General features: G+C 46.7%; 1 protein-coding gene across 1 annotated transcript; it reads right to left on the bottom strand.

The window, feature by feature from the left end:
• Window positions 1–96: 96 nt before the first annotated feature.
• OASL (2'-5'-oligoadenylate synthetase like) lies at window positions 97–22,670 on the bottom strand. The gene is made up of 6 exons (XM_024741568.1): window positions 21,052–22,670; window positions 15,470–15,752; window positions 13,878–14,053; window positions 6,477–6,718; window positions 3,691–3,838; window positions 97–1,108 (listed from the first exon to the last, which is right to left on the bottom strand). The coding sequence occupies exons 1-6, from the start codon at window positions 21,247–21,249 to the stop codon at window positions 554–556; spliced, it is 1,602 nt and encodes a 533-aa protein (XP_024597336.1). The 5' UTR covers window positions 21,250–22,670; the 3' UTR covers window positions 97–553.
• Window positions 22,671–22,756: the final 86 nt, after the last annotated feature.

Raw genomic sequence — 22,756 nt, forward strand, 5'->3', positions numbered from 1 at the left:
CCTACAGTCCTCACTTTCCAGAGTTGAGAGGCTCAAATGTTTAAGCAATAATGCCAGGACAGCCTTAGCATCTGTGGAAATAAATGAAGACCATCCGAAAGAGAACAAACAAAGATTATTTATTCCCAACTTGCTATAGCCAGGGAATCAGCCACCATCTGTTGCCTTTGGCAGAGACTCCAATGCAAGCAGGGCGGTGGGACAGCTTTATAGTGGGATAAAGGGAAGGCTTCAGGCATACCCTGACTGAGGCTGTTTGCACAGGGAAGCTGGAGGCGGGCTAAGCAGAAGCAGGCTGTCCTATGTGATTGGTTAGGGAGCTTGTTTGGCTTTCTTTCATCGATCCTAAATTGGAAGGGAGGGAATAAGGAAGCTGGCAGTTATTGACCAAATCCTGATGGTTTGGGCTTGATTGATGCAGGCATTGTGGTTTGGCTTTGGGCTGGTGGCTGCAGAGCTTGTGGGTCAGAGTTCTATTGTCGAATATGGTCTGGCCATTGTTCGTTTGTATATCTAGTGTCTCATATCCCTCGTCACCCGTCTACTGGCAAGGTTAGGTGGAACTGATGGGGACTGGATTAAATGGCAAAAATGCACAGAGAGGTCTTTCAGAGGAACTAGCTGGGTTCTTCTTTTTTCCTTCTTTCTTCAGCGTGAGGGTGGTGCTGTCTTGGACACCATAGCTCATCAAACTCCACCCATCCTGCAGGACTTGGCCTTGGAACTCTAGCTGTTGCTCCTCTCTGAACAGCCCCTCCTTGACTTCAATCTGCAGCTTCAGGTTCAGGACAAGGCTATCAGGGTAAATGGCATAGGCGTGGCTCCCACCACTGGGATTCTTCACAAAGACCTGGATCTCAGGGGACATGGTCTGCAGCAGACAGATGCGAGTGTTGGAGAAAACCCCATAATCAGCCAAGGAGTACTGGCTACTGAGGAGCTGTCGCTCCCCACCGGGCTCCTGGAAGGACAGACGCTGTAGGGATGTGGAGCCCAGTTTCCGCTGGATCTTCCTTTTAACCTTCTTTATGGAGTCATAAGGGTTCACCATGATGATGAAATCCGAGGAACCCCACTGCTCCACTGTCAGTTGGATGTCTCGTGCACCCTGGAAGGGAGAGGACAAAGAGGGGTTAAGTCCACACCCCTCTGTCTGAGTACAGAAGTGCCCTTTACCTGTCCTCATCTTTACAACGACAGCAGCAGCTGCAAACATTTAGGGGGTTCCAATCACCTTCCAGGCCCTGTGCTGGGTGCCGTTCATCCTCTTCTTAATGTATTTTATTCTCACAGCAGCCCTATGAGGTTGGTTCTGCTATTAGCCCATTTTACAGATGAGGAAACTGTGGCTGAGCAGGGTTATGCCATTTATTGACCATCACAAAAGTAGTGAGGAGCAGAGCAGGTATTTGTTTGTTTTTCTTTCTTCCGCATCTTTATTGGAGTATAATTGCTTTACAATGTTGTGTTAGTTTCCGCTGTACAACAAAGTGAATCAGCTATATGTATACATATATCCCCATATCCCCTCCCTCTTGAGCCTCTCTCCCACCCTCCCTATCCCACCCCTCTAGGTTGTCACAAAGCATCGAGTTGACCTCCCTTTGCTATGCAGCAGCTTCCCACTAGCCATCCATTTTACATTTGGTAGTGAATATATCTCAATGCTACTCTCTCGCTTCATCCCAGCTTCCCCTTCCCCATCCCCCATGTCCTCAAGTCCGTTTTCTACGTCTGCGTCTTTATTCCTGCCCTGCCACTAGGTTCATCAATACTGCTTTTTCATATTCCATATATATGTGATAGCATACAGTATTTGTTTTTCTCTTTCTGACTTACTTCACTCTGTATGACGGACTCTAGGTCCATCCGCCTCACTACAAATAACTCGATTTCGTTCCTTTTTATGGCTGAGTAATATTCCACTGTATATATGTGACACATCTTCTTTATGCACTCATCTGTCGGTGGACATTTAGGTTGCTTCCATGTCCTGGCTATTGTAAATAGTGCTGCAGTGAACATTATAGTACATGTATCTTTTTGAATTATGGTTTTCTCAGGGCATATGCCCAGTAGTGGGATTGCTGGGTCGTATGGTAGTTCTATTTTTAGTTTTTTAAGGAACCTCCATACAGTTCTCCATAGTAGCTGTATCAATTTACATTCCCACTGACAGTGCAGGAAGGTTCCCTTTTCTCCACACCCTCTCCAGCATCTATTGTTTCTAGATTTTTTGATGATGGCCATTCTGACTGGCGTGAGGTTTGTGGTTTTGATTTGCATTTCTCTAATGATTAGTGATGTTGAGCATCTTTTCATGTATTTGTTGGCCATCTGTATGTATGTCTTCTTTGGAGAAATGTCTATTTAGGTCTTCTGCCCACACGAGCAGGTATTTGAACTGAGGTCAGCCAGACTCCAAAGTCTGTTCTTCACCACCGGAGGCCACACTCAAGGGCCTGAGAGCCCCAGATGTCTGAAGAGCAACATCTGGAAGGTGCTGGGGGAGGGGAATGGTGGGCCGACCTCCAGCTGATCCTTTTAAGAAGGAATATAGGCCCAGCATTGCCAAGTCTTCTGATTTGTCAAGATAAAAATCTTTTCGTGATGGTTTTTATATTCAGGAAAAATCCAAAGGCGTATACTTTTCAGCCCATCTGTGGGCCTCATATGGCTGGTGGGCCCCCAGTTTGTAATCTCTGCTCCTTATTAGGGAGCCCCTGATTCTGCTTCTGCCTTCTGCTCTAAGCACCTCAGTCTTTTGCACACAACTGTAGTCCTTTGCCCCTCATCCCCTACCCTGACTCTCTCCCTGGATGGAGTACCCTTTGTTCTGAGTGTCTACATCCGTCCTTGGCTTTTAGGGCCCACCTCATGCCTTAATTTCTTCAAGGAATCTTCCTTGGTGACTTATGATGATGACATTTATTTTCCGATTCCACAGCCCCACAAAGACCTGGGTGTGAGTTCTGGCTCTGCTGCTTCTTAGCAGTGTGACCTTGGTTAATTCACTTTACCTCTCTGAGCCTCAATCTCCTCATCTGTAAAATGGGGATAGTAACAATAAAGATAATAATACTACTTGACCTTTCTATTTTATAGACTTGCCCCTGAACAAGTGCTATGCAAATCGTAAAGCACAATGTGAATAAAATAGATTATTATGTTCTTTACCTGTACTGTGGGTTTGGCATCACATTATAATATTATATGGCAGTTTTTTGTTTTCTGAGTATCTTCTCTGGTAATTCTATTTAGCAGTTTTGTGCAAGTTTGCTTCCATCTGGCAAGTTTCTTAAGGGTTGTGGCCACGTCTTATTTCTGAACCATTGTTGCCCCCTTGGTCACCCACCATCAACCCCAAGCCTGGTGCTGGCACAAAACACCTGATTGAATTGACTTGCCTGGGCTCAGCTTATGCAGAGAATGACTGAGAGCAAAGAATCCCAGTGATTCTTTGGTAGGTTATGGGAAGAAGAAAAAACAGGAAAACAAGAATTTGAAGATAAGGAACCTGAAGCTCAGACAGTTGAATAATTTCCCCAAGTTCACAGAGCTGGTAGGTGGTGCAGCCAGGCCTCAAACTGACACTAAAGTCCTCTTGGCTCCATCGACACAGAATTAAATACTATGCAGTTATCTCATTCTGAGCTTCAAGCTCCTGGCAGCACAGAGAGGAGCCATTACCTTCACGTTCCATCTGGGGACTGGGTTATCGTAGTTGTCATAGCAACAGTCCTGTTTCAGGCACTGGCAGGCCCTCTGAGCGACTATGTCCCATCTGTAGCCTTTTGCCACATTGTGGGTGGGGTCAGCCGGATCCAGGATGATAGGCCTGCAACACAGAGAGAAGGCGCCCAGGTTCTTTCTGGTTTGGAGGCCCACAAGCCAGAAAGAAACCTTCTTGGCAATCATCTGAGCATCTGCTATGTCCAGAGCCCAGGACTGTCAGTCTAGGAGGGCCCAAAAATATTGCCGGAGAGTAACAGAATGGAGAGGATTCTGTTTCCAAGAATTCCTCTTGGGCAGAGTACTTTAGGGGTTTGCAAGGAATTTTTGAGGTGTACGGAGGGTGAGAGCCCCAAAGGCATGCTGGAACAGTAACAGCAGCCCACTCAGGCAGGTGGGCCTCAAGTTCAGAGCTTTCATTTTGCTGAACAGGCTACATAAGTGAGGCTTATGTAGAGGCTAGAGCTGCTGAATTGCTTTGGATGACAGTAACACCACCACCACTATTTACTGATGTTTACTGAGGCATGGGCTCAAACCCTATGTGAATTAACCTATTTTAATCCCTACAGCAATTCTATAAGGTAGGGCCTATGATGATGATGATGGTGATTTTCCCCCATTTTACAGATGAGGAAACTGAGGCACAGACCTCCCTAGGTTATCCCTAGGGATTCTTACCCATCTCCTCTGCCTCAACAGAGGAGAGGTTGGGCTGTCTCCAAGCATCTCTCCTCTAGGTAAATGTTGAATAAATACTTTAAAGAATATTGGCTTGAAGGGGGTCTAATAGCCTATTTGGGTTGCTTGGGGTGACCACATGTGCTGGATGGCAAGCCCATGATCAAGACCCGGCCCTTGTACTCCAGGAGCTTTTGACTTAGGTGGGAGCTGAGATTTTTATCTAAGTGACACAATGTGATAGCAGGCTACTGACATGAACTAGACAACTTAGGCTCCATGTTCTCAACTCCCAACATCCCTGACTCCCTGAATGGTCCTGCCTCATTTAGAGTAATAACACGCTGACCTATAGGGTGGGGTCACCTGACCCAAAGTGACCCACCAGGTGACCTGATATGCAGGCCCTGTGCCCAGAGATCAGACTTGTTCCCTCTGGAGTTTGGACCAGGAATGATGGAGGTTCCTCATCAACTAGGAGTAAGAGGGGAGCCGAACAGGTGTGGAGAGAGAAGCAGTGAGAGGAAAGGGCGCACGTGGGCAGTAAGAGTGAGCAACAGGGCTTCCCCGGTGGTGCAAGTGGTTGAGGGTCCGCCTGCCAGTGCAGGGGATATGGGTTCGATCCCTGGTCCGGGAGGATCCCACATGCCGCGGAGCAACTAGGCTCGTGTGCCACAACTGCTGAGCCTGTGCTCTAGAGCCCGTGAGCCACAACTGCTGAAGCCCACGCGCCTAGAGCCCGTGCTCCACAATGAGAGAAGCCACTGCAATGAGAGGCCCACGCACCGCAACAAAGAGTAGCCCCTGCTTGCCGCAACGAAGAGTAGCCCCTGCTTGCCGCAACTAGAGGAAGCCCGCATGCAGCAACGAAGACCCAACACAGACAAAAATAAATAAATAAAATAAATTCTTAAAAAACCATTTAAAAAATTAAAAAAAAAAAAAAAAGAGTGAGCAACAGAGAGAAGGGGAGTCTATAGATTTGCCTCAGGTCCCAGTGGTTTTCCAAGGTCAATTTTCTGGGCATCCTTACAATAAATCCTCTTTTCATTAGGAGGCCAGGTTTTTCTCCGTTGTAAAAAAAGACCCAACACTCACATAAGGGAATAATAAACAACCTTGCGATATTGCTTGCATTGACCTAAAACTTCTAATGTAAAGAGATGTCCCAGGCTGCGTTCCCCCAGAAGCAGATCCTAAGATCAGGATTTGAGTGCAAGTCATTCATTTGGAAGGAGATACCAGGAAGCACCAATAAGAGAGTGGGAAAGTGAGACAGGGAAGGGAAGGATGCCAGTAAAGGGTATGTGTCAAGGTGATTACCACTGTGAGCAACTGGGGGCTAGTCCCCCAGGCTGGACTCTGGGAAGTAGTAGAGAACATGTGTCCCAAAGAGAGCCCCTCCATCTGAGATGGGAGGGAGCTGAGGTATTTATACACCAACTTCCACCCGTCACTGGGGGAAGCTGAAAACCCACAGGCAAAGGGACGCAGGTGCTGACAGCTGGAGGTTGAACCAGCCTTCCTGGAAACAGTAAAGGTCCAGGGGATACGAATGGGTACAGGCAGCATGTGCTACAACATTTATCTGGCATCTACCATAGGCTAGATACTGTAGGCCCTTTACAAATATTTTGTCTGACTCTCCCAACAGTCCTGCATGTTTGGTGCCAATTATTCCTGTTTTACAGATGAGGAATAGAGATGAGAAAATGGTGGAGCTGGGCTTACACTTGGGTCTCCCTGGTTCTTTCCAGTTTCCCATGCTGTCACTAAAAAGCTAAGGTAGCTTAGCTTTTCTGAAATGTTTTTCTGAAATGGTCTTCTGAGGGCAAGAGGGCTAAGGTTTGGGTGGGGTGGTGGCTCGAGGAACAAGGAAAAGGCTTATAGCCTCTAAGGTCCTTGCAATTTTGAAAGGCAGTCAACTTGAGATGTCAAGTGTGTCAGGGTGAGATATCAGCTTTCCTACTTAATAAAGCCCACCCAGAAAACTCGATACCACCTTTCCCTTAATTCTCTTTCTTTTCTCTTTGAGATGTGGTTGGCATGCAGTGATCTAGTACCTCTCTTTTTTGAGCTGTTTTCTGACAAAGTCCTCAATGATCGGGTTCTGGAACGTGTAGTAGTTGGTCCAGTAGATACAGAGTAACTTATACTGCTGAAGCAGTCTCATCACGGTGGCCAGGCCGCTGTCCAACCCGAAACATGCCTCCTCCTGAGTACCCACTTCCCAGGCGTAGATGGTCAGTAGCTCAAGGGCATAGAGAGGGGGTAGCTCGGCCCTAAGGCACCAGGATTTCACGCACTGTTGAAAGACATGGGAAGAGAGAGCGAGACCCCAAGATTCCTTATAAGGATGACATTGAACCAGAAACCAGAAAAGTCCACGTTGTGGTCCCAGCTCTGCTACCTAATGGCTGCGTAGTCTTGACCAAGTCACTTTCCCTCTCTGGCCCTAAATGGGTTTCTCCATTTTAGAATTAAGCAGCTGGGTTACTCCAGTTGGTTTCAAACTGTGCTTGACATAACTCCCGGAAATGGAGTGATAAAGGGGTGTCCCAAGGAGTGAGCAGGTTGGGCTCTGTCATCAGCACTCCAGCCTAAGCAGCTCCATTTTAATCTATTTAGGCTTTTGAAAGATTTTTTTTTTTTTTTTTGGCGGTACGCGGGCCTCTCACTGTTGTGGCCTCTCCCGCTGCGGAACACAGGCCCCAGACACGCAGGCTCGGCGGCCATGGCCCACGGGCCCAGCCGCTCCGCGGCACGTGGGATCCTCCCAGACCGGGACACGAACCCGCGTCCCCTGTATCGGCAGGCGGACTCCCAACCACTGCGCCACCAGGGAAGCCCCCTTAAAGATTTCTTTTAAAGAAAAGTCTTAGCTAAAGAGAAACAAAATAGTATGTGTGTGTTGGGGGACTATAGGACTAGGTAATAGCTGAGAATCCATGGTGAACATTAGGGTTGCCTCTCTAACAGGCGTTTCTTCCTTCCCCATTGTATAGTAGCCATGCTGTTTGGATGGAATTGACCCAATCCTCCTCTCCAGGGTTGGCCCTGACTGGATAGGGTCACCAGTATAAACCTATTCCCCTTGCCAAGTGATTGGTTCAAGAGAAGCTTTGTAATCTAAGTTGGCTTAATTTGAGTCAAGCCTAGTTCTTTTGTTCAGTGGTTGAAAGAAGAGAAGTCCTCTCTTGTATGTGGATGTGAGGGCAGGAAAAGATGTGGCCATTTTGCCACCATGAGGGAAGCCAGCCTGTGGACCAAGGTGACATATAGAATTGAGAGACGCTGAGAGTATTATAGAGAAACTGAGCTGGAGCATTCATCAAACAATGCCTGAAGCCTCCTCTCCACTGCTGTGGGTTTTCTCACATAAGCTGATACTTCTCTTTATTGGTTAAGCCAGTTTGAGTTGGTTTTTCTGTTTTTCTGTTACTTGAAAAAGAAAGCATCTTAACGGATACCAGTCACCTCCTGTCTAAAGAACCTCTCTAACATTGAGCTAGGAAATGAAAATTTCTGTCAAACATCCAGCTATTTGGTTTGTGGAAGCAAAATTGACATCTTGTCCTGTGGCCATTATAAATAAGTTTTATATCACACCCCTCAAAAAGACAAAAACCCACTTTGACCTTGAAACAAACAGAAACGAGGCCATCTGGTCTAGTTCCAGTCCCCAAAATAAATGAAACCTGTGCCTTTCCTGAAACTAACAAAAACAACTTTATCCTTGACTTTAAAATGTTTTTAATTGATTTCAAACTTATTTATACATTAATGAATTTGTTTTTGTAACATTTTGTGAATTCACATCTCACAAAGCTATAAATCTTAACTAATAAAATTATAGTTTTGTTAAGAATGTAAACTCATGACAAGACAATTTATTTTCTCCAATACTAGTGAAATTTTACTAGCGAGATTCTTAAAATTTACATGACAAAGAAAATGCAGAATGCCTGTAATCATAAGATGTAAGCCTTAGGAAAAATGAGCCGTTCATTTCTTTTAGGACTTTTTTTTTTTTTTTTTTTTTGTGGTACGTGGGCCTCTCACTGTTGTGGCCTCTCCCGTTGCGGAGCACAGGCTCCGGACGCGCAGGCTCAGCGGCCATGGCTCACGGGGCCAGCAGCTCCGCGGCATGTGGGATCCTCCCGGACTGGGGCACGAACCCGCGTCCCCTGCATCAGCAGGCGGACTCTCAACCACTGCGCCACCAGGGAAGCCCTCTTTTAGGACTTTTGATAGACTATTTAATGGTACATTAAAAAAAAAAAAAAGAGCAAACCAGAAGAAAAGATGTATGTTCCCTTCCAGTGCTGATTTATGTTAGTGATGCTCTGATTTCTTCATATTTTGGATTTCTCTGACTTTTGCAAAGTTGCAATACTTCATGACCTTTCTAGATCTGATAAGCATGTGAGAAATTTGCTATTTTTCCACCATCAACAGAGATGAACTATAAACCTAGTAATCTTGGTAATCGTTTTTTCTTTTAACGCCTATTATATATATTTTTTTATTGGATTAAGCCTTTCCTTCTGCAGTCTGATTCCCTTGCAACTTCTCTGCAAGTTCTTATTTAATGAATGACTTTTTACCTCTTGTTTCTGGTTGCAGCTGGAGGTTCCACTGAGACTGTTCCAAAACTGAGTAAACTGTGTTGCCTGAGAAATGCGCCCCATGGGCTGTTTACATTCAGACTTGCCCCTTTTTTCAATTCCGAGGGTGAATCTTGTATGACAATAGCTTTTATTCTTCTGATGTTTCTCTCCTCCCTCCCCACCTCTACTCTGTTTTTATTTCTGATTCTAGATTGTCTGATTCTTGGACAAGTCTGATTCTGGTTCTTGTACCTATTTGCATGGGGCCACTTATGTCCCCACTGATGACTACAATCGGTGACTCTGCTTTTATGGTTTGACCATCTGGTGGTCTCTGTCGGGAGACGGATGACAGGAAGTTATTCTCTGCTGAGTGGCAGTTGATGAGAGTTTGATTGTATTTTGTGTTTCTCTCTCTCTCTCTCTCTCTCTCTCTCTCTCTCTCTCTCTCTCTCTTTCTCTCTCGCTCTCGCTCTTCCTCTCGCTCTCTCTCTCGCTCTCTTTTGGTCTGTTTGTCTTGAGTATTCAGATATCTCCTGGGAGCCCTGTTATTGTTGTCTTGTATGCCATTATGAATTTAAATCACTCAAAAATTGGGGGGTAGGGGTGTGGTGTGTGCACGCACACACATATGATTCCTGGAAAACAGCCCTGTAAAATTAGGAGCTGATGGACTGTTAGATTTTATGCTGTGTTTATTTTGGACCCGTAATTAAAATAGTAAAATCACAGCTGCCAATTCTTTTTGTTTTTATGTATGTAAATGAAAAAAAAAAGGATTTCATAAAAGAATGGTCTGATTACAATATAATCTATCTGCCAGCAAATCTCTTCCCCCCAACTCCACTATGGGAAATTTATGAAGTGTAATAAATTCGTGGATAAAGACTCATATGGCCACCAAAGGGGACTGAGTCAGAATTTCACCAGAATCTTTTATTTCAGAAGTAGGCAACTTCGTAAGAGCAGATTGCTTAACAAAATGAGAATTAATTACTCAGGTTAATGTTCTATTGATGACTATGTGAGAGAAAACAAAAAACCCTTTCTTTCTTACTATCCTACCCTCAATACACGGAAATACATGTGCAAACTAAGATACATTCTGTAAATGATATATTATTCCAATTGACACCTCAGAATTTAAAAAATCCCTATAAAAATTCCTATTATAGGCCTTCCCTGGTGGCGCAGTGGTTGGGAGTCTGCCTGCCGATGCAGGGGACACGGGTTCGTGCCCCGGTCCGGGAGGATCCCACATGCCGCAGAGTGGCTGGGTCCGTGAGCCACGGCCACTGAGCCTGCGCGTCCGGAGCCTGTGCTCCGTGGCAGGAGAGGCCGCGGCGGTTAGAGGCCCGCGTACCGCAAAAAAAAAAAAAAAAAAAAAATTCCTATTATAGATTATGAACTAACTAATCCTCAGGAAAACAAAGATAATTATTCTGTAAAATAATAGCATATGTAAATTGGCCTTGCTTATAAAACTATTCAGAATGATGGCTTAATATTCACAAAGTGTCTTTATTAAGTTCCTTTTCAGGAATATGTAGCGTTTACATACGTTCAAAAAACCTGTCCTTCTTCCCACCAGGATAGAATTAGATAAATCAAGAATAAATCGGAACTTTCCTGGTGGCTCAGTGGTTAAGAATCCGCCTGCCAATGCAGGGGACACGCGTAGGAGCCCTGGTCCAGGAAGATCCCACATGCCACATAGCAACTAAGCCTGTGCGCCACAACTACTGAGCCTGCGCCCTGGAGCCTGCGAGCCACAACTACTGAAGCCCGCGCGCCTAGAGTCCGTGCTCCACAATAAGAGAGGCCACCGCAATGAGAAGACCGCGCACCGCAACGAAGAGTAGCCCCAGCTCGCCGCAACTAGAGAAAGCCCACGGGTAGCAACGAAGACCCAACGCAGCCAAAAATAAATAAATAAATTTAGTTTTTTTAAAAAAAGAATAAATCAAATGTATAAGTAAACTTGTATTCATGTCAGAAATCTCATCCAATTAGGTATGATAATCCCACGGTTAAGAATCAGACACAGGGAATTCCCTGGTGTTCCAGTGGGTAGGACTCATCCTTTCACTGCAGGGGGCACGGTTCCATCCCTGTTAGGGGAACTAAGATCCCGCATGCCGCGTGGCACGGCCAAAAAGGAAAAAAAGGATCAGACAGAAAAGGACAAATATTGTATGACTCCACTTATAAGAGGTCCCTAGAGCGGTCAAGTTCATAGAGATAGAAAGTAGAATAGAGATTACAGGGCTGGAGGGAGGGTAGAATGGGAGGTTATTGTTTAATGGGTATAGTTTCTGTTTTGGATGATAAAAAAAAGTTCTGGAAATAATGGTGATATTTACACAACATTGTGAATGTAATTAATGCCACTGACTTGTACACTTAAAATGGCAAAAGACAAAAAACCCTCCAAAACAAAACAAAAAAACAACCAAACAAAACACTTATGTCAGAAGCTCAGCCAAAACACTGGGGAAAGCCCCATCTTTTTCCCAAAATGGAACTGAATTAAATACTTCAAAAGATAGAACATAAACATCTGCTTGTTGGTAAATTAAAACACAAAAGAAATCAAGGACAGCTCTTCACATGGGGAAATGATGCTCAAAAGTCCCTCTTGGAAACTGATACCGTTGCAAGGCTTATGAAAGCCCAGAATTATAGATAGTCAAAGTAACACTTTTTGGTTTGTCATGAGCATGCACAAACTTGGGCATCTCTGAGATCAGTGATATTCGTACAGTTAAGATTTGGTGAATAGAACCCAGAGAAGCTCACTTACATGTTCCTTGGTCCCTGACCCCAGTAGATGAGTTGGTAAGAATCATAAAATAATTTTGAACCATGAAAGTGAACGACAACTCCTGTGATGTTACGTTTCCAGACAAAAATGAACTATCAACCATTTTAGCCTCATGGGATTCTAGTTTTGTTTAACATACAATATGAACTCTTTGTGTCCTTAAGTATTGATCAACAAACACATCTTGTAACACTTAGCTAAATAAAAGTTCTCAAATAAAAGAAAACATCAAATTAATAATACTGAATCAGGGACTTTCCTGGTGGCACAGTGGTTAAGAATCCGCCTGCCAATGCAGGGGACACGGGTTCGAGCCCTGGTCTGGGAAGATCCCACATGCCGCGGAGCAACTAAGCCCATGCGCCACAACTACTGAGCCTGCGCCCTGGAGCCTGCGAGCCACAACTACTGAAGCCCGTGCGCCTAGAGCCCGTGCTCTGCAACAAGAGAAGCCACTGCAATGAGAAGCCCGCGCACCGCGACGAAGAGTAGCCCCCGCTCGTCTGCAACTAGAGAAAGCCTGGGCGCAGCAACAAAGAACCAACACAGCCAAAAATAAATAAATAAATAAATAATAATACTGAATCAGAAAACTGTTTCAAAAAACCATATGCAGACAAATTCTTGTCTTAGAGGCAGAAACTTTTGGGGTTTTTTTGTTTGCTTGTTTGTTTTGGGGCACATGGGGATCTTGGTTCCCTGACTAGGAATCAAACCTGTGCCTCCTGCAGTGGAAGCATGGAGTCTTAACTACTGGACCGCCAGGGAAGTCCCTTAGTGGCAGAGACTTGAACAAAGAAAGGGCTATAGAAGTAAAGCTGATACGTTGTTCTGCGGACATTACAATAAATGTGCAAGTCATATACAGGAAGAAAACACTTTGTACACTTAGACAGACAGACAAACAAAGCAAACAGATCATTTTGTTGAGTTCTAGCTCTCCAAATCCACAAAACCTTGGATCAATTCCTCTTAAGTGACTGACTGACCAAAAAAACCAATTTCATTCTTGGCTTCGGTGATGCTAACATCTGAAGATACATCACAACCTTGGTAGAAGTGATAATCATGTAAGAAAATGACTGCTTTTCCACCATAAACATACCAACTATAAACTAACTTTGGTAATATTCTGATTTTTATCTTTAAATACTTTTTTTTTTCTTTTTGGACTGGACTGGTCTTTTTAAAATCTGACCCTTACCTTTTTTTTAAAAATAAGAAAGCATCTTTTTTCTTTCTTTCTCATTTTTTGTTTGTTTCTGAGTCTTCCTTTCATAAGTTCAGATGACATGCTCATCTGGGTAGTTTGAAATATACCTGGTACCATGCAGACATCATATGTGAAATCTAAAAAGTAGCTGCTGTGGATGTACTCACTCAGTAATGATCATGAGACTCAGGAACTCAATCATTTGGAGGGGGAATTGGTGCAGTGTGGAATTAAACGAATTTTTCCGCTTGTTAGTCCTTACTCAGCTGAGATTAATGTCCAGAGAGCCCAGAGAAGTTGGCCTTAGCCAGCACTGGACTTTAGCTGGACCATTACAAGCACTCGTTCTTCGAAATACAGTACGTTCCTTATTTCTCTCCTTCCTCCTCTGTTTCTTTCTCCTCCCCCTCCTCTCCTTCCTCCTTCTTCATCTGCATCTTCTGCCAGGTTCACATTTTAAAAGGTGAGCCTTGGGCTTCCCTGGTGGCGCAGTGGTTGAGAGTCCGCCTGCCGATTCAGGGGACACGGGTTCGTGCCCCGGTCCAGGAAGATCCCACATGCCGCGGAGCGGCTGGGCCCGTGAGCCATAGCCGCTGAGCCTGCGCGTCCGGAGCCTGTGCTCCGCAACGGGAGAGGCCACAGCAGGGAGAGGCCCGGTACCGCAAAAAAAAAAAAAAAAAAAGGTGAGCCTTCTCTCGCACCCCACCTCCATTGCCTCTTGGTGCAGTTTCCCGAGATGACAGATATGGTTCCTGCCTTTTTCTTCCCCTCCCTCCTCCATCTTCCGCTCCTGCCCCCAGCCTGGCAGCCTCCTCACCTCCAGGTACCAGTGTTTTACCAGCCGCAGGAGGCTCTTCAGCTTGGCGGGCCGGTGTTTCACGAAGTTTCTCTGCAGCTCGCTGAAGGATGGGGAGAAATGTCCAGGGGAACCGCAGGCCTTAATCAGACTCACATAGACCTCTGGGGAGGGATGAGCGTTGGGAACAGAAGGCCCTGAAGAGAGAGGAGGCGAAGGGGAGAGAGTGAGGGCTCAGGAAGCCCCAGGTTGCTGACTACTCCATGGGGGAGAGACTGGTAATTATTGGAGTATCTCTCCAGGGAGACCTGGGACCACATAGCTTAAGAGACTAACAGTTTGCCTTCTTGGTTGTCCTTCTGGAGAATCAAAAGTGAGTTTTCCAGAAACAGACTCACAGGCATAGAGAACAGACTTATGGTTACCAAAGGGGGGGGGTGGGTGGGGGAGGGATGGATTGGGAGTTTGGGATCAGTAGATGCAAACTATTATACATAGGATGGAGAAACAACAAAGTCCTACTGTACAGCACAGGGAACTAGATTCAATATGCTGTGATAAAACATAATGGTGTATATTATGGATAACTGACTCACTTTGCTGTACAGCAGAAATTAACACAACATTGTAAATCAACTAGACTTCAATAAAATACATTTTTTTAAAGTGGGTTTTCTATTCCTCAGGCTACTCAAGGACTATTGTCCTCTCTTGATGTGCCCAACACCCTCAGTTTCCCTTAATGTCTGTTTTGGATCTCTCAGCGATTTATATGAAGCTTCCATCACTATAGGGAAGGACTAATTCCATATAAGAAAGCTGGGCTCAGAGAGCACGTTTGCTGAAGGGTGGGGCGTACATCACTAACACTAATGCCTCCCACTGTCTCTTTCTGGCTCAGATGGGATCCCAATTCTGACACTTTCTCCATGGAGCAACTCCCAGCAGCCACTCTAGTTAAGAGGAGCCAGTGCACCAGATGAAAGCTGGATCATCTGAGCTTGTAGCTGATACCGTTACTAGTGCCATCGGTGCTCCTGGGAAGCAGCTCTCAGCCAATGGCCAGCAGAAGCTGGTGGATGAAACACTCAACCACCCACTTGGGAGACGTGCTCTGCACTTTTCCCAGAGCTCTGCAGGGCACAAGCCCAGCTGCTCAGCACGGTGACTAGTTCAACCTGCATCTTGTCGTGCTCCCCGCCTTCCATCTCACTCCCCTGCTTCCCCACCAGCATCTCCTGGGACTGCTTATCCTCACATCCCTGTCTCAGGCTCTGCTTCCGGGAAAGCACAGACAATGACAGGCCCCCGCCCCTGGGGTAAATGTTTCAGAAGCTCCCAGGGCTGCTCTTACTCCTTCCCCTCCATGGCTCTCACTTCCTCTCCAATCATATATTTATCTGCGTGATTCTTTGATAAATCTGTTTCCTAAGTTGAGCCACAGGACAGCCAGAGTTGAGTCAGTCCCAGGCACTGTGGTCACCCAGCACCCAGCACAGGACGTGGGTTGAATGGGTGAATACAGGTGTCTGCACGTGGTCACGAAGGAGAGGTGAGGAAGCTGCGGGTCCCCCGGGAGGGTGGTCGTGTGAGTCTGGTGGGCTTCCGCTTACCAAGAACCATGTAGGCCGGCACGATGGTGACAGTGATGGGCTCCGCAGTCTCCCAGGACTGGATGGTGAAGGCGACAGCAGAGTGGACTCCCTGGACCAGCCTCAGGTCCTGGAGCTGGAGGCTCAGGAGGTCCTGGCAATACCTGAGCTTTTTACATAGCAGGCTCAGAATGTCGTCGTGGTGCCTGGCCTCCTCCTGGAAGCTGTGGAAACCACTCAGGAGCATCACCAGCTCCACCTCTGAGCTGTCCCTGAGCACTGTGCCGTTCCCGAAGGAGCCCACCTGCAGAACACAAGAGTCCCGTCACCCCGAGGCCACTGCCTGGACCAGGCAATCCCTGATGCTCTTTTCACGGATGATCGCCACCGCCCTGAGGGATGGGCGGGGAGTATTTCCTTTTTTAAAAATTATTTATTTATTTATTTTGGGCTGCATTGGGTCTTCTTTGCTGCGTGCGCGGGCTTTCTCTAGCTGTGGTGAGCGGGGGCTACTCTTCATTGCGGTGCACGGGCTTCTCATTGCGGTGGCTTCTCTTGTTGCGGAGCAGGGGCTCTAGGCGTGCTGGTTTCAGTAGTTGTGGCACGCAGGCTCAGTAGTTGTGGCTCGGTGCCTCTAGAGCGCAGGCTCAGTAGCTGTGGCGCACGGGCTTAGTTGCTCCGCAGCATGTGGGATCTTCCCTGACCAGGGCTCGAACCCGTGTCCCCTGCATTGGCAGGCAGATTCTTAACTACTGTGCCACCAGGGAAGTCCGGGTGGGGAGTATTAACATCCCTTCTTTACAGGAGACAAAGCGGGGATGTGGAGAGGCAAGCCTCTCGTCCAGGGTCACACAGTGGGTGCTTCCAACCAGGCAGCCAGACTCCACAGCCCACGCTTCTTATTTACTCCACTGCCTCGCTTCCAAGACTCAGCCTTATCTGCAGAGTGATCCCCACTCCAAGGGAACAGTCATCCTCCACAGGGTGGTGGTTGGAGGATTCTGGCGGGGGCGGATGTCTGAATAATTTCATGACATTAAAAAGGGGGGCACAGGGACTTCCCTGGTGGTCCAGTGGGTAAGACTCCACCCCCCCCCAATGCAGGGTGCCCAGGTTTGATCCCTGGTTGGGGAACTAGATCCTGCGTGCATGCCGCAGCTAAGAAGTCTGCATGCCAAATAAGATCCCGCCTGCGGCAACTCAGACCTGGCACAGCCTAAATTAATAAATAAATGAAGAAATAAATATCTAAAAAATAAAATAAAATAAAAATAAAAAGGGGGGCACAGGATTGCCTGGTGGATGAGAACCGCGGGCTGGGGAACGGGGCCGCCTGACCTTGACCTCGCCCCGTGCCCCTGTTTCTCAGTTGCATCATCCTCTGAACGCTGCTCATCTGGAACCTCAGAGTAATGACGGCACGTGAGTCACCGGCTGATTGGGAGGATTCGACAAGACAATGTGTGCCAAGGGCTTGCCGTGGTGCCTGGCACACAGGACGTCAGCAATATATCTCTCTTCCTTCTCCTGCTCTACTCGACTTAGATCATCTCTTCTGCTGCCTGGAGTTCAGCTTCCCCATCTGAATTGAAGGAGCCTGAGCTGGATGATTCTGAAAGGGTCTTTTTGATGTTCTGAGATCCTAAACTTGCTCTCCAGCGCTGTGGCCTCCGGTATACAAAGTCTCCCAACTCTCTGGCCTTCTCTCTTTCTCACTCCAGGTCGGGAGGTGGAATTGCCAGGGATGCCTCAGACCTCAGGTCGGCTACCTCTGGTGGTGGGTGGAGTCAAGGAACATTGATGATGACCCAGCTGCCGCCAGTTGAGCCCTCGCTGTGCCTGGCACCACTGAAAGCCCTTTATACACACAATGTCTTTTAATCCTCACCCCCATTAACTGAGGTGGGGGGACTAGTATAATTATCCCCATTGTACACATGAGAAAAGGAAGGCAGTTGGGGGTTAATCAACTTGCCATGGGCTCACAGCCAGGACTGATAGTCACAGTCAGATAGAGGGTCAGAACACCAGGTGTGGTGGTTCTACCTCTTTCTTCCCTGTGACCCAAGTCTACGTGGCAGGCCCTGCTTCTGTGCAGGAGTCCGCCATCTTTTGTTTCCTCTTCCTTTCCCATTTTCTTTCTCCACCTGCGTTCGGACTCAGCGTTTCTGCCCTGTGTGAGAGGGTTGGGAATGGCACTCTGGGTGCGGATGAAGAGCACATCCCGCTGAAGGCTGTGCCTGTGCTGCCCTTCCCACCTTTTCCAGTGGTAAGATATAGGCAGAGAGGGAAGAAAGTTCTAGAACAGGCTTCATGACTTGCTTCAGTTCAAACCTATTCAAACCCAAGGACAAGCATTCACTCTTATGGACCAGCACAGCTCACCAGATTTTCAGGGGTGGGGGGAGGGTTTAAAGCCCAAATAAAGTGTTAATTTCTCGTTGGCCAGGGGGCACAAGCCACCCACACAGGGTGGGCAGGTAGCTCCCTCAGCATCCAAACTCCCTCTGTGGGGAAATGAAACCCACGGGGTCATTTGGAGGAAAGGTGCAGTTTCAATACACCCATACAAAGGGAGTAGAATCATAAGATTTATTACTTTCAAAAATAGATAACTGGGCTTCCCTGGTGGCGCAGTGGTTGAGAGTCCGCCTTCTGATGCAGGCGACACGGGTTCGTCCCCCGGTCCGGGAAGATCCTACATGCCGCGGAGCGGCTGGGCCCGTGAGCCATGGCCGCTGAGCCTGCGCGTCCAGAGCCTGTGCTCCGCAACGGGAGAGGCCACAACAGTGACAGGCTCGCGTACCGCAAAAAAAAAAAAAAGAGAGAGAGATAACTGATGAGAACCTACTGTATAGCACAGGGAACTCTACTCAATGCTCTGTGGTGACCTAAATGAGAAAGAAATCTAAAAAGGAGGGGTATATGTATACGTATAACTGATTCACTTTGCTGTACAGCAGAGACTAACACAACATTGTAAAGCAGCTATACTCCAACCAAAATTAATTAAAAAAAATTTTTTTAATGATTTATTACTTACAGATCCCAGAAGCAAGGGGACACAGTGAGCCGGGGGAAGGGCAGTCTTCCACCCCAGGTCACAAGCCAGCAGGAGATAGAGCAGGGTAGCAAGCACCTAGTACTTACAAGGTGATTGGGGCAGAGGTTACTAACTTTTCACAGGCTTAACTCTAAGTGGTTTTTTTTAAACACCTTTATTGGAGTATAATTGCTTTACAATGGTGTGTTTCTGCTTTATAACAAAGTGAATCAGTTATACATATACATATGTTCCCACATCTCTTCCCTCTTGCATCTCCCTCCCTCCCACCCTCCCTATCCCACCCCTCTAGGTGGTCACAAAGCACCGAGCTGATCTCTCTGTGCTATGCGGCTGCTTCCCACTAGCTATCTATTTTACGTTTGGTAGTGTATATATCCCACTAGCTATCTATTTTACGTTTGGTAGTGTATATATGTCCATGCCACTCTCTCACTTTGTCACAGCTTACCCTTCCCCATCCCCATATCCTCAAGTCCATTCTCTAGTAGGTCTGTGTCTTTATTTCCATCTTACCCCTACGTTCTTCATGACCTCCTTTTTTTTTTATTTCTTAGATTCCATATATATGTGTTAGCATATGGTATTTGTGTTTCTCTTTTTGACTTACTTTACTCCGTATGACAGACTCTAGGTCCATCCACCTCGCTACAAATAACTCAATTTCGTTTCTTTTTATGGCTGAGTAATATTCCATTGTATATATGTGCCACATCTTCTTTATCCATTCACCTGTTGATGGACACTTAGGTTGCTTCCATGTCCTGGCTATTGTAAATAGAGCTGCAATGAACATTTTGGTACATTACTCATTTTGAATTATGGTTTTCTCAGGGTATATGCCCAGTAGTGGGATTGCTGGGTCGTATGGTAATTCTATCTGTAGTTTTTTAAGGAACCTCCATACTGTTCTCCATAGTGGCTGTATCAATTTACATTAAAAAAAAATTTTTTTAAACCCTCTTAGCTCTACATTTAAAAAAAGTTTTATTTATTTATGTTTTTTGGCCACACAGTGCGGCATGCAGAACTTCCCTGACCAGGGATCGAAACTGTGCCTGCTGCAGTGGAAGCTCAGAGTCTTAACCACTGGACCACCAGGGAAGCCCACTCAGTGGTTATATTAAAAGGTTCCACCGGGGAAGGCAAAGCAGGAACCTGTGGGGATACCCTAAACCTATCTAAAAGTCCAGACTCTGAACATTTGGTGTTAGTAGGGTCACCATACTGTAAAATGCCTAGGCAGCCACTCAGAAAAACAAAATCGTTTTCCTCAAAAGTTGTTTTCCTCATCACACCTTTCTAGTTTTGACCTTCTTGCATTATTATCCTAGCTAGGACAGGAGGTGACATGATGCAGCTGCAGGAAGGGCTTGGGGAAAAAAAGCTCAGTGAGGGCAGCCTGGAGTGGAGTAAGAGATCCTGGTTGAAATCCCAGCTTCACTACTAGCTGTGCGACCTTGGGCAAGTACCTCACCTCTCTGAGCTTCCATTAAAAAAAATTTCCATTATCAGAAACTTTAAACAGAAAAATAGAAAGAGCATACAATGAACACTTATACATCCACCCAGATTCAACGAGTCTAAACTCTGCCATATTTGCTTCAACTAAGCCACTTTAAAGTAAATTACAGACGCTAAGGACCATCGTCCCTAAGTACTTTAGCATTTGTGTCCAACAAAAGAGAACATTTTTTCCCATAACCACAAAACTATTTTGCCTCAAAGAAAAACAGTTCCCTGGGACTTCCCTGGTGGTCCCGTGGTAAAGAATCAACTTTCCAATGCAGGGAACTCGGGTTCAATCCCTGGTCAGGGAACGAAGATCCTTCATGCTGCAGGGCAACTAAGTCCGCGTGCCACACTACTGAGCTCCCACGCCTCAACGAGAGAGCCCGTGTGCCGCAAACTACAAAGCCCACACACCCTGGAGCCCACGCGCCACAACTAGAAAGAGAAAACCCGCACGCCACAACTAGAGAGAAGCCCGAGCCCGCACACTGCAACAAAAGATCCCGCATTGCCACAACTAAGACCTGACGCAGCCAAGAAAATAAATAAATAAAATAAATAAATATTAAAAAAAAATTCCCTTATATATATTATTTAACATTCTGGCCATATTGAAATTTCCCCAATTGTTCCCAAATTATATTTTACAGATGGTCCATTCACACCAAGATCCAATCAGAGACCTTGCATTGCATTTGGTCATTGTGGATCTTAAATCACTGAGTTTCCATTCTGCTCATCTGTAAAATGGGAAAAGAATAATACATACCTCACAGGGTACACAAATTAGACATAATACATGTTAAGGGCTTAGGCTCGTGCATCCAAACAAGTACACTATTATTATTAGCTTCCTTACTGGACTTGCTCTGCTCAAGGCAGCAGTGCATTGGGACGGAGTGTCTTGAGAGGTCAGTAGCATGGGCTAGAGATAATGAGGCAACAGGTCCCAGCATCCTCAGGGATGTAGACCCACAAGCTGCATTTTGCCCAGCCCTGGCCTGGGGATGGAGGGAACCAGTCTCACCTTGACCACCTTCAGCACCCCCAATTCCTGGTCCAGCCCATGCTCCCCTTGGAAGCTCTGCTCCCTCAGGAACTGCTCCACGGTCTGCACAGTCTCCAGCACCTCTTTTTTCCACTTCTGGCTGGGATGCAGGCAGTCAGCCACGAAGGAGTTCAGCCTGGAAGCTGGGGTGACAAACAGCTCCGGGGGCACTGCCATCTCTGTCTTGAGAGTACCACTGGTGGCTAGATATATACCCACACACCTACCCAGCTCCTGGCACACACACTCTTCTTTAAGGGGACTCCTCCTCAGCTGACCTCCAGCACCCTGTGGAATAAAGGACCAGAGTGGAGAGGAAACAAGGGTGTCTGGCTGACCAGGGGATCCTCTTCCTGGAGGCCGTTCACTGCAGCTGGGGTACTGAGGGACACTGGGTGAAACCACCCTCACAGGCGGGGCTTTTAGTCACCCTTTCTGCTGTAGGTTTCGTTTCTCACCTCTTAGTTTCCCTTTTACAACTTGGAAACTGAAACTGGCTTGAGGATGGCCCTGGGAAAGGCAACTCCCCCAGGAGATGGGAGTTGGATGGTATCCACCAATCCCATCCCCACAACCTTGTCACCCGAAACAGGCTCAGCAAGAGTAGTTACTCACTCGAGGTTGGGCTGAACAGTGGGAATTCTAGGGTTCCGCAGAACGAACTCTGGAATTCCAGTCTGCCCTTTGCCAGACTCGTAACCTCTCTGACCCTCACATAAATAATCCTTAAAATGGGTTTAAGAATAATACCTACCCCATAGGTTGTGTGGATTAAGCGTGAGAACATTTAGCAGAGAAAACATTAAGTAAATGCAAGTATTGTTATTCCTTCACTGTACATCTAGTGAGTGCTGGCTGGGTGCCAGACATTGTGCTAAGAAGACAAGGTAAGATGTGGTTCCTGCCCCAGGGGCTCCCAGAGCAGTGGGGGAGACAGAGGAGACACAGAGAGTCCAGTGTCCTGTGTACTAGGAGAAAAGAGGGCACAGAAACCTGGTGGAAATTCAGGCAGAAGAGTTTCTTTGGGGTCACCTGTGGTGTCAGTGAACACCTGCTTGAGATGACTCTTAAAAGACTGGGAATGTGGCCAGGGGACAAAGGGCACAAGACAGGATAAGGCTGAGAAGTGTGAATCATCCTGGTATGTGCCAGGACTCGGCTGTCAGGTCCACGTTGGCTTGGAGGGCAGGGAGGGGAGAGGGGAGAGCTGTGCCTGGACAGGTGGGCAGGGATTGAAACTCGGAATGCCATTCATTCAACAAACATTTGTTGAGTGCCCACTATGTGCCACGCAGGTGTCCTGGGGATACAGCAGTGAATAGGCAAAATCCTCGGACTGCAGAGGGCTTACACTCTAATGGTGGAGACAGATAATAAACAGGATAAATAAGTAACATTATAATAATTAAGACGGTGATAAGTGCTAATCAGGAAAATAAAGCAGGGAAAGAGGTTAAAAGGTACTGACTACGTGTGGGGGATGAGAAGTGGCAACGTTTAGGGGTTCAGTCTCAAAAAAGGTGGTTAGGGAAGGTCTGAAAAGGAGACATTTGAGCAAAGACATGAAGAAGGCAAAGAGTGAGCTGTATGTATGTCAGAGGGAAGAATGAGAGAAGGTAGGACTTCCCTGGTGGTCCAGTGGGTGAGACTCCACTCTCCCAATGCAGGGGGTCCAGGTTCGATC

This window comes from Neophocaena asiaeorientalis, unplaced genomic scaffold, assembly GCF_003031525.2.
Source record: "Neophocaena asiaeorientalis asiaeorientalis breed wild unplaced genomic scaffold, Neophocaena_asiaeorientalis_V1.1 scaffold648, whole genome shotgun sequence".
Lineage (NCBI taxonomy): Eukaryota > Metazoa > Chordata > Mammalia > Artiodactyla > Phocoenidae > Neophocaena > Neophocaena asiaeorientalis.

Bases quoted from the DNA above. Each gene is read 5' to 3' on its own strand.
- OASL (XM_024741568.1), bottom strand. From the start codon at position 21,249: ATGGCAGTGCCCCCGGAGCTGTTTGTCACCCCAGCTTCCAGGCTGAAC. The intron at 15,753-21,051 runs GTGAGACTGGTT...TGTGTTCTGCAG, and splicing joins GGGTGCTGAAGGTGGTCAAG to GTGGGCTCCTTCGGGAACGG. The intron at 1,109-3,690 runs GTAATGGCTCCT...TCTCCCTTCCAG, and splicing joins TCCCCAGATGGAACGTGAAG to GGTGCACGAGACATCCAACT.